Here is a 12,341-nt window from a genome sequence, read left to right on the forward strand (position 1 = left end):
AAGTGGTAATATAGGTACCTCAAGTTTATAATATACTAGAGAGATCTATTTTAGGTGCTATGCACAAAATGTTGCAGTGTGTTTTTTTTGTTATGCTTATGCTATTGTATTGTTCACACTATAGTAGTATAATTTTATATAAAATTAGAAAGACCAATTTAGAGTGGTCAGTGTAGGGGGGCAAAGGGTTCCTTGGTCTCTCTCTGGTGTTGCTAACTCCAGAACACTACCCCACAAAGAGCCTACAGCACTTAGACCAAGGTGAAGGCACTGCACAAACTGAACAGAAGGTAAAGAGTCCATTTCCAGATAGGATACACAAAGATTAGTACACACACCCTAGCTGAGGAGAGGGAGTGTTACACTTCTTTACAATTTCCTGGGTTTCTTTTTTTTCCTCCATGCTCATTGCAGTTCACATAGTGAATGAGTCCTCTCTATACAAACTTGTTTAATGATATTTGTATATAGCAGGTACCTGCTACTCACTACAGGTGAGTTCAGTTCCAAAGTGAATAAGACTCATCTGCTTGAAATCTAATTATTTCTAACTATTTCTAATAGGTGCCAAAACATGTTGTCTGACACATTTATGGATGTGTGGAATAACTATAATTTAGTCATTTATTCTGCTTTGTGTGTTTTATTCCACTATAAAGCAAATACATATGTGGATACCAATATGTGTTTTAATTCCAACAATTTGCTAGAAGATATGGTGCATTGCTAAATATATTGCAAGGGTGCCGATATTTTTGGCCACAACTGTAGAATGGGTTTAGTTCACCAGAGATTACAGTGCTTTTAATCTCCATTATGTTGGAACACTTAATAATAGTGAGACACCTTGAGCAGGTTTCCTGGGGAGAAACTTGAGTGTGTGTGTACGCATATATGTAAAGATATCATATTACTTAAATATATATTAGTAGTCGGTTGGTTCATGTTTTACAGTGTTACATGGCTTTCTACTTTTTTATTTCATTATGTAGATTATAAAACAAGCAAAGGGAAACTGCAGGGTGAGGTTAAAAAAAAGCTTTCACTGTGACTCAGCAAGTTTAGAATATAATAAACTAACACTCCAGAAAACACCTTTTTTGTGAAATGAATTCCCTGAATGCTGTTTTGTACATAATGGCTTCAAACAGCAAGTGAGGGACACCTAAAGGTTAACTGAAAGACTTAATAATATGCTCTGTTTGAGTGTAGCCTACATGGATAAGTACAATTAGACATACCTATATGTACAATAATATATTCAATATAGATGTCAGAGACATTTTTAGAAATTTAAATAAGCATGCAGATGAAGATAATACACAGATCACCCACAACATTAACACCATCTGCTTAATATTGTGTAGGTCCCCCTTGTGCTGCCAAAACAGCTCTGACCCATCGTGGCATGGACTCCACAAAACCTCTGAAGGTGTCCTGTGTTATCTGGTACCAAGACATTAGCAGCAGATCCTTTAAGTCCTGTAAGTTTGAGAGGTGGGGCCTCCATGGCTCGGACTTGTTTTTCCAGCATATCTCACAGATGCTCAATCGGATTAAGATCTGGATGGTTTGGAGGCCAAGTCAACACCTTGAACTCTTTGTCATGTTTCTCAAACCTTTCCTGACCAATTTTTGCAGTGTGGCAGGCGCATTATCCTGCTGAAAGAGGCCACTGCCATCAGGGAATACCATTGCTATGAAGAGGTGTAATTGGTCTGCAACAATGTTAAGGTAGATGTTAAGTTTCAAAGTAACATCCACACGAATGAAAGGGTCCAAGGTTTCCCAGAAGAAAATTGCCCAGAGCAGCACACTACCTCCGCCATCTTGCTTTCTTCCCATAGTGCATCCTGTTGCCAGCTCTTTCTCAGGTAAACAATGCACACACACACCCAGCCATCCACATGCTTCATGGTCCAGTGGTGCTTATGTGCCCATTGTAAGCGATTTGGCGAGGGCCTGGGAAATTGAACTTCAGGCGACTGCATTACTTCAGCATCTTGGAAGCCCCATTATTTATATGCACTGCCTAATAACTGCTATGGGAGAGTGTGACCCGCATGAAGATACACCCCATAACTGAGAAGGGCAAGACCCACTTATTCTCAGTAGTTCACAGACTGCTGAGAGTTTGGGTTAATCGGCAGAGCCAGTGACATCATTGAGATAACAGTACATAGGACCTGGCGCCTCCCTAACAATCTGGGGAAAATAGAGAGAACACAGGAATGTGAGGGAGGCTCTAAAACAGCCCTAAACTCCCCCATTATGGCTTAGTAGATATATTATCTGTGCACAGGTAATATATCTACAATAGAAACAAAGAGAGCCCCTGTTATAGATCCTACAGATACGGTGTTACCCTTGTTTGATAGTAATCTCTAATAGACATAATATCTGTGATCACAAATCATAAAACCACTGCAATACAGAAAATAAGAGTAAGCCCAAAAGAGCTTCAATCTCCCCCATAATGGCTCTAGCAGAAAAGAAGTCTCTTTCAGACAGGGCTACATGTTTCACAGATCAGAGATACTACCCTAAAGAAAATAAAAAGTAGCCAGTATGCCATATTTCTCAACTGTTTCGATTTGAAAAGCTTATCCTGCCGTATACACATTTGTCCCAACTCATGGAAAGTTGGGACAGGTGGTGTCTCTGGTGTGTGCGGCAATTCAAGGGTGTTTTTAAGCGGGGGAGGGGGCAGCCTAGTGCTACAGATGCTTTAGACACACCCATTATGATCTGGACATGCCGTCAACACATGAACACGACCCTTTGCAGGAGTTAATTCAGGAAAGTCAAATGTTGGGAGGTACGGTGTGTATAAAAAATAAGAAAGAGATGAGGTACCATGCTTTTCAGAAGACCTTCATTTATTCAGCAAGGTACAACAACCCATGTTATGTAAACATCTTCCAAATACTCGGTAGATGTATGAAAAATTTTACTTTGCCACTTTCTGGAAAATGCTGTGCAGTATTAAAAATGCAGCCTTGGCCGATAAATAAAGTGTTCTGAAAAAAACCCCCAAGATATGATTTGTACAGGTACATTGACACTGGTGCTGAAATGTGACCAGCTCAAAAAGTGCCAAAATAGGCTCAGAACAAAGGTAAAAAGCCTCAGCAGCAATTAAAGTTTGGGGATAAAGTTTGCAAAGATTCTTTGTTCTTGACCCATTTCATCCCCCCATTAATTTGACATTTGGAATTAACTGTCTCTTGTGACAAATAAAGAGCAACCTACCACATTGCAGCAGAAGGAATTTTTAATGACATTTCAATGTTATGACCATTTCTTCAGCTGCAATTCTCAAGGTTTTTCCAAGGGCACTGAGAACAGTGTGAACAATCAGCTGACTCACACAGCAAAAATCACAGTACAGTAATAGTTTTGGGGATGTTGAAATTGAATCCCAGTTACCCCTGGAAAAATAATGGAAATTTAAACATTTACCATAATGTCCTTAATGTATAAGGTGCTCCTGAGAACACATGAAACTCCATCACTGGATATTTACTGATATGGGTTAGCCCCCAATAATTATAATTTTCAAAGTGAACCAAAAAGATGCAAACTACATTTTCGCATATACTAGCAAATATAGCAGAACATTTAACTGCATTCAAATGATTGAATATCAGCAAAAAATTTATTTATAGTGCATTTGATTAGGGAAAACATCCACAACTCGTTACATGTAAACAAATAGTGGACACTGAAAGGTTATGCTGTAGCCTGGGAAGTCCCCGTGGGTCTGTGCGCTCAGGCTTGGCCACGGCTTGCCAGCTCTTGCATCATTCTCTATGAGTCATCCTAACCCGTGACTTCCAACGGGACACTTCCGCACATCAGTCGACAGGACGCCTCGCTTCTCCACCCCCTAAAGACGGGCTACGCCCCTTATTGCGTTTCAAGCCTCGTTACGGCTACTCAGTGCAGCTTCTCATTGGTTCGTTTTCTGTACTCTAGGTGATACAGTAATGGAACTTCATTGAATAACGGAGCCATATGAGAGAAGTGGTTGGCTCGCGAAGAGCTGGGCTCACGTGCGCCGTATTGGCGTTGTCATTGGCTGAACCGACTCCTATATAAAGCAGGTCCCGGCATTTTGTCCTTCAGTCGTTTTGCAGAAGCAGCAGACGATGATTAACATGAGCGCTAAGTTTATCAACGAGCACCCACTCACCACCACCCTGCAGCGCCGCGGTTACTGCCCCTGTTACCAGAGAACGGACCCTACGTGGAGAAAGGTGAATAATGGAATTCCTTGTATTTTTTTTTGCTGTTTCATGTACTTATGCCGACTGTAATTTGGATGTTATCTAGATAAGATGGCTCCCTCCAGAAAAACTGTCAATATTTGTTTGTATTGTGTTTTGCTTTTTTTTTTTTTTCCCGAATATATTGTACATTTCCCCAATAAGATTAGTAACATCTATCTGTTACTGAGGGGCAGAATTGTACTTTGTCATGTTGATAAATTTCCTGGCTGGTCCCATAGTGGGCTCCCTTGGGCTGGGCCATCTGCATTTTTTTTCTTCCTCTTTCAATCTTCCTAATAGGCTGCTGAGTTGAGTCTTGCAACCCCTACTCAGGATAAAATTTGCCAGCCCTCCATTTCCTGTAATAATCTGGAATATGGTAATGGGGATGCTGAGCCATTATGTAACTCATCCTGTCATACTGGCAGCACAGCAATTATCAGGGATGCACAATGCTGTTTGGTTCTTGCAAAGTTGTCTTCCTGGTGACTTCATTCTTGTGCAGTCACTATCATACTAAGCTTGTGTTGGAGTGTGGCTATATTATGTAATGAGGTAACACATCACATAATCATAATGATATTTAGGTCAAACCCATGCAAGTGGTCCTGTCTAGACAGTGCTTTTATGTAGTTAGTCTTGTGAAGTTGAATTTGATGCTGCTGTGGGGGAATGTGCCTGGCAATGGAGATCTCACCATTGCTAGCTCTCTTCCTGTTCTCTACTTGAGCTGGGAAGAAAAGAAACATCTGGTGCATATTGCTATAATTGGGACTGGGATTATGCTAAAACTTAACTTCAAATTATGGGATGTTATGGTAAGGTTTTGGCGTTCACTTCAAAATGAAGAAACCGCTGACTTAAAATAGAACTCTCTTATATTGAAGAGTTTGACATACAAGAGTCACATTTCAGAAGTTAGTGCCTTGTGTTAAACATAACTGTAGTATGTTAACAAACATGACAATTGCATATAGTTTTAATGTCTCTGAAGAAATGCCTTGTCATGACCTTTACATTAAAAACAAGGTATCTGTACATAATGTAATTTTAACCTTATAAATCTCAAGTCTTTTAATAATAAAGTAACTTGGTAGGTTCATACATGTAGGGCAAAAAGAAGCTTGAGTGTGAGATGGAATTCATTAATATGCGTTACAAATTGGTTTCAATGTTCCAGAGTGACTTATCGTTTTCTTGTCTTTCACATTTTATCGTACTGATAACATGACCACTTTTATAAACAGATCTTTGCACTCAAGGAAAAGGTTATCTCTGTAATTGCCTTAGTATTTACCCATATAAGGGGGAACACCACACTACCATGAGATAAAGCATCAATTTCTGTGAAAATGACAAATACAATATGACTTGCTGTTTGTAAATTAAGCTACACTAAATATAAAATACCTCTTTGTATCTGTTTACTAGTTACCTTGGTGTTGAGGTCCAATTCAAGTAGTAAACTAGCCTTTTGCACTGTAATGAAATATTATAAGGATGTAATGCTTTATGAACTGTTTTGCTTTAATGGTTTTATTGAGGCTAAAGGACATTTTTTGCACTGGTTTTTATACAACTTTCTTTCTCTTTCAGTGTTGGAGAAGAAAGACCATCTTTATTCATCATCACACCTGAGGTAATGTTCCAGTTATGATACCCTCTTTCTGTGGATCTAACAAATTGAGTTTGTGAAAGATGGCAAGACCAATTATGCTGATTGTTTATATATTGCACGACCGCAATTGGTTTATTAATCTTTATGTAGAACTGCAATAACTCATGATTTTAGTTTTTATAGTCCTATCCTAGTCTGATGGTTTTTTTCTTCAGAAAGAAATCCATTTGTGCAACAAGACTGCCAGAAAATGATGGCAGAATCGCTGCCGTTCTGCAGCTCTTCTGGCCCCTTGTCAGGCAAAGAGCTGGAAGCCTGGTATGAGGACCTACAAGACATCTTGTGCTCTGAAACAAAAACTGCAGGGGTTCTCCAGTCTGGATCGGATGGGCAGGTTAGTGCTCCTGGTTGCTGTAATGCAGGGGTGAATAGATGCATTGAAATATACTTTACCATGCTTAACAGCATTTGGTGTTAAAATTTAATATATTTCCACCTCATTACTGGAGTTCCGACATTAATAGATGTGGTGTAATATTAATAAATATATCTTATTATTAATTACCTAAACAGCCGTGTCCTCAGAACAGGCGCGGGCTGGCAGGTTACCGCCCAGGGGGCGCACAGGCGGCCGCATCACGTGACACGCGATGCGGCCGCCGGTAATATTGAAAGATTTTTTTCATCCACGGGGGGGGGTTGGAGGTGGCCGGCTCAAACAGCCGTTAGACTGAGTGGCCCGGGTGCCCGCTGCCCCCGGTCCAGCCCGCCCCTGCCTCAGAATAGCTACCAAATGTGTTTTGTAAGTAAAGGCTAAATAGAATGTGTAATGTTTTTTTAATTTTAATTGGAGACCCTAGCTGTCTCCTCTTTTGCCAGCACTGTGTAGACTAATTGGAGCTGCTTTGATTAGATCTAGTCTACATGCAGAGAGCTATTCTGCTCTGGGACTGACTCTTTGCAGAGGTATGACACTTCTGATACAAGTGCAGTTATGTCACACTGCTTCCTGTCCGGACAAGGAAGAGGCACATTGGATTTCCTCTGAACCGTGTGTTGTGGCTCTAAGAACTGAATGAACCTGTTTCAAGTGCCTTTTCTGATTCATCCAATTGGGACACTGGTTCCACTGGGTAGAGAATCCTCCAGGATTCTGCCCTGGGGTGCCATGCTGCACCCCAGGGCAGCATGGCAACAACTCCTTGCTGGGCTTCAGAGCTCCTGCTTATTCCCCTCTAGAATTTCCTAGCTGCCCGAAGTCTTTTTGGGGTGGGATTACTGAGGGATTGCACTCTTATCAGCAGGGTCTTTCTCCTGCTTTATCTGATGTCTGATAAGAGAAGTAGTTACAGCCTTGAGTGCCTTTTGTTTAAACAGCATTCTAAGTTTCTCAGTGGACAGTTGGGCACAGATGCCTTTTGGTCAGTCTGGGAAGTTGGCAGGTGACTAGTACATGCCTGTAGTGTTTTGGCACTGCCTTGGTAAAACCAGTCTGGGCTAAATTTTTAGCTCTGTGCTTTGGTGGTAGGTGAAGGGAACTTGCACTGTACCTCCTTGGATTTTGCAGCAACTGAACTTGTGCATCTGTGACCCACCTAGTAGTGGCCATGGGTCATCTGCCCCCTCAAGTCTATTTAGGCCCTGGCTAAGTTGGTGTTGAAGTCTCATTAAAAATTCCTCTTCTCCAGAATCCTCTATAAAAGAAGTCTTCTGGGGCTAGGCCAAAAAGTCAGTTTTGCTTTGATCCCATCCTGGGTAGGGTTTGACTTTGAGGGCGAGTTAGTCGAGCAATGGAATGTAGAGGATATCTCCTTGTTTTGATGATAATTCTTTGATCCAGTACTAGGTGGGTAACTTGGTGTGGCTGGTGCAGCAAGCCCTACACATCTGAAACAGTCTGACAATACTGTTTAAGAGGGAGAAGCAGTTTCTCTTACTTTGTATCAGCAATTGTATAGTATATTTTGGCAGGGATGGAGTAATTCTGAACGGAAGTTTTATGTTATGCCCAGATTACTAACCTTATCCCTAGGGTGATGCATATGTTTGGTTGCTCCTATTGTCTAAAGCCACTAGTCTGATGCTGAGTGAAGCAGCACTTAATGATAGTATCGATAGGAAAAGATGATGCATAAGTCTATCAATGTAGTGGCTAGTGCCTCTGAGATTCATTTCAATTTAGCTTGGAGTATCTGGCATGGTTGTAGTCTGGGAGGCCTAGGTCTCTTGGTTGAGAGTCTCTAAATATTTGGATGCAGCTTATTGGTGCTAGTGTTCTGCTGTGCTGTCTCAAGGCTAGGGTTGGGGTTTGGTTTCAGAGTTCAATAGGGCTTTTCCAAGTATCCTATTTGGGCTGGAGCTTAGCCAGGCAATTGTTTTGTAGAGGCATGGGGCTCTTGTTTAAGACCCTTTGGGGCATATTCAATTCCAATTAGCGGCCGCACGGGTCCCGGTACAGCAACATAGGGGTGCGTACAGAAATATGCGATATTGCACTACCGTAATGCCGCTTTATATGCACGGAATTGCGGCCGCAAATCGGAATTGAATATGCCCCTCTGTTGCTGGTAAAGACCTGGAGTCAAAGCAAATGGCCCTAATCTACTGAGAACCCAATGGGAACATCTGCCCAGTGCTGGAATAACGTGTTGAGAAACATTTACACGGTCTGGAAGGTCTGTTCTGTGTCCAACTACTTTTCCGTTATCTCACTTCCTACTGTTTGTACAGGATACCTTTAAAATTTATTAAAGGTTCAATATATTTGCTATTTTCAGGGCTTAATGGATGTCTGAGCTGGGAGCTTTTTTTCAAATCTTCATTCCTAGTGTTTCATGGAGATATTGGTGGTTTTGCAGTTCCAGTTAAGACCTTTTAGAAATATTCTGACTGGGTACCACCCATTTTAGTCTAGTTTAAACAAATTGTGTTAAGGGATGCTTGTCTCCTCTAGTGACTGTCCTGTTGTGGTGCTTGGTTAGAAACAGATGAGGTTGCTGTAGGAGAGGCAATACAGGAGGAGCAAGGTTTTTTGTTTTTTTTCAGTCACATTTCCACTCCTGGAAGGTCTTCTATACCCCATTGGTACTAGTTCTATAGCTGATTTTCTCAATAAATTTAATGGCAGATGTCTTACTTGGACAATATGCATGTTAAGTTTATAACTGCTGGATTTGTAATAAACGTGCTTATGTTTTGACTGATAATCTGTCTAAACTTGTTTATACTGTCTGTTTTAGTCAGTTGCTCATCATTGTTCTTTCAATCAGGTGGTGCAGGTGGATACTCTGGACAGCTCTCCTTACCTTTGGACACTCGAATCATTGGGTTCTCCTATACCTGTGAACTTCACTGATGAGGAGGTAGTGGCTTTGGAAGCTGCTGTAGAACAGTTACCTTCCGAGTTGCTGGAATTCTTAAGCCAGGGATCACACAATGACTTTGATATTTCATCTGCTTCAGAGCCTGTAATTGTCCAACCTAGTAGAGCTCTAGAGGTGGACTCTGGCTGCAGCAGCTCTCCATCACAAACTCACACAGAGGATGAGGAGTCTAGTGGCAGCCAATCTGGAACAAAGAGGAAGAGAAATGCCTATCCAAGAGGAGGGAAGGTCCGTGTGAAGGAAAAAGAACAAGAAAATGAAAATAAAGTGGCTCATTTAGTGGCAGAGAATGAACGTTTAAAAGGGGAGATTGAGCGACTTAGTCTGGAAGTGGAGAAGACCAGAAAGGATCTGATTGAAAGAATGGTTAACCTTAAAAAGGTTTAGAACATTGAAAGTGAGGCAAACCCCTTGGTTACAATGGTAAAAGTGTGACTGAGAAGTGGCATGGTGGCTGTAGTGGTACATGGACTAAATTTTGTCTGTCTAAATTATGCTTGCTTGAGGTAGGTGCCTAAGTACTAGGTATGGAGTGACTAATCCGAAGCCAACAAATGACTAACTGTGGGCATGGGAATAACCATATATGAAAAGAATTCCTACTATTGGTGTAATGGTTACATATGCATGTGAGATGTTCTCTTGTTTATGGAGGTGCATGTTTTGTTTATAATTGTTTTTGTCCTTTCATTTATTGTAGTAGACTGAATTAAACAAGCCATATATTAAATTAGAACAGTTCTCATTACACTGTAATAATATAAAGGAAGTCTATAACTGGTGTTTATTCTCTCACTCCTTGAGAAATACAATCCATACCTGAGCCAGAAGTAAGATGAGCTGGAGAATAGAGATGTTAATGTTCCTCCTAATGCTTTGCTTATACCCACAACTCTAACAATTGATAGGTATTTGACACAAAAGTAGCAGAAAGCTATTTATTATTTGGTCCAGTTATGTTTTAAAGTTATTTAAGGAAGCACCTGAAGTGTGTTTTGACTGTCTGTAGCAGTGTTGTCATAGGAATTGACATTGATGCAATGTTTTTAATAGAAGAACTAGAGATGCTCATTTCCCTGTGAACTAGTTTTGGATCTGGATTAGCTTCATGTTTTGGCAAAACCACCCTTGTGTTTTTAGGGGGTTTTGTTTTGGTTTTTTTTTTTTTAGAAAAAATGCTAAAAATCACAATCCTGCTCTTTTTTGGTCCTACATTATTAGTAACAACACTAATTTCAAGTAATTTGCAGTCAATTTTGCCCTCACAGGTCACAATATTTACATACACTTTTGGACAAAGACTGCAGCAAGCTGGCTTGATGCTAAGCAACAGAGAAATTACTCACACACAGCAGTTCCTAGGACACATTGGCACACAGCAGTGGCAGAAAAGATAAATGGGGATCTGCCCTCCCTCTGTGATGTTGGATCTTTAAAAGGAATTCAAAACTCACGAGATCCAATGATGTCACAAGGATGTTTTGCCTTGTTTTCAATTCTGAGGGTGTGCGACAATACTGAGCCACCTTGGCATCCCCTAAGTTCAGGTGTGTTCGGTTCTTGAAGAACTGAGCCTCTCTAATAAGAACTATTTAGGGTCTATTGATACTGGGTGGTCAGCACTATGCAGTGAGGCATAATTAAACATCACTGTAACGTGCTGGGTCTATTTTAGTGGTCTCTCTACTAAGATTTTGCTATTTAGTGGCAGCCTAATGCTGGCAAATGGAGAATATAGTATGCAGATCGTATGGCCATGGGCAAGGGATCCAGGGCAGAGGATTCAGCTGTATTTTTAAAGCCAAATAATGTCAGCCTGAGATGGCATTATGTTGCTTTAAACTTGCTACTGTTTCCATCAGTCTATGGTGACGATAGTAAACTGTTAATGAGGTGTAGTGAGAAATAATCCCCTAATCTCCAAATACATGCTTGTATCTGCTGTTAACACTTTAATTACAGTATGGGGCAGTAAATTTTTATTACACTTAAATGCATTTTGCAGGTGCTTTTGTATAATTGCTCCCTCCCCCCATTCTATCTTCTGCAGGTATCCAACAATCTCAAATAAAAGCAGAGTATTCACTGGTGCCACAAGCCCTAGTAAATTGTCTTGCACTATAGCATAATCTACAACATATAAACAATCTGCCATCTCTAAGGAGCTGTGGGGTACCTAATCCTATTCTATGAAAGATGTGTGAATAGCAATAGTATGCTTGGTCTTGAGTTTATATTGTATGGGAAACAGTCATTGCTGGTTATTATAGTAAGGAATCAGCTTGTTTCTCCTTACACCTCTGAGGAAAGAATGAACAGATACCATCTTGTGTTCATCTTCTCTTGCTACTGTTGCTGTCTGTTATACATAGCAGCAGCCTCGCATGGAAGAAGCAATGTTAAAGGATGCTGTAACAAGTGTTCATGCCAACAATGAAAGGGAAAAGATGCAGCTTCAAAGCAGCCCTGTGCTGGGTAACATACATGTACCTGTTTTGTTTCAGAACTAATATGACATAAGGTACCAAAGATTGGGCTAAGGGTAGTTTTATACAAAGTGTATAATTGCAGTAACTGGTGTTTGCTACAATTGGTCTAGTGCATTTTTACCATCCACAAAGAAGGTTGCTGCTCACCCATATGCTGCGAGACAAGATCAGTGGCCATGAGGACTACTGTAAATGGAGCCAGTGTGGTGGAAGATAACTGCATGACTAGTCCAGTGCTCTTCCTGCTATATTTACAACATACTTGATGACCCCATCAGACAGTTTCATCTTTCAGCAATACTGATTATTCCTGCCTGCTGGTGGCCACAGGTGTGAATGTAGAGCTGCTGCCGGTAATTTGCATTCCAGTTGCATATAGAACAAGACAGCAGCTTACAGAAGAGCATGCACTGTATGTAAAATATGAGCACTGGTTAAAAAGAGTGCCAAAGGCAATAAAGTAATATATTTCAAACGGTTTTAGCTTGCACTCGATATTAGCTTACCTTATATTCCCATTTGTTATTTACATTCTCAAATGTAGCACATGGAGGGAAAAGGTGTACAAATTGGAAGCTGC

The 12,341-nt window shown here is 40.7% G+C and overlaps 1 protein-coding gene across 1 annotated transcript; it reads left to right on the plus strand.

Annotated features, from left to right (window-relative positions):
- Positions 1-4,083: 4,083 nt before the first annotated feature.
- On the plus strand, positions 4,084-10,008 carry DDIT3 (DNA damage inducible transcript 3). Its single transcript, XM_075199372.1, has 4 exons — positions 4,084-4,259; positions 5,868-5,910; positions 6,105-6,283; positions 9,159-10,008. The coding sequence occupies exons 3-4, from the start codon at positions 6,140-6,142 to the stop codon at positions 9,657-9,659; spliced, it is 645 nt and encodes a 214-aa protein (XP_075055473.1). The 5' UTR covers positions 4,084-4,259; positions 5,868-5,910; positions 6,105-6,139; the 3' UTR covers positions 9,660-10,008.
- Positions 10,009-12,341: the final 2,333 nt, after the last annotated feature.

The sequence above is a fragment of the Mixophyes fleayi genome, chromosome 2, assembly GCF_038048845.1.
Source record: "Mixophyes fleayi isolate aMixFle1 chromosome 2, aMixFle1.hap1, whole genome shotgun sequence".
Lineage (NCBI taxonomy): Eukaryota > Metazoa > Chordata > Amphibia > Anura > Limnodynastidae > Mixophyes > Mixophyes fleayi.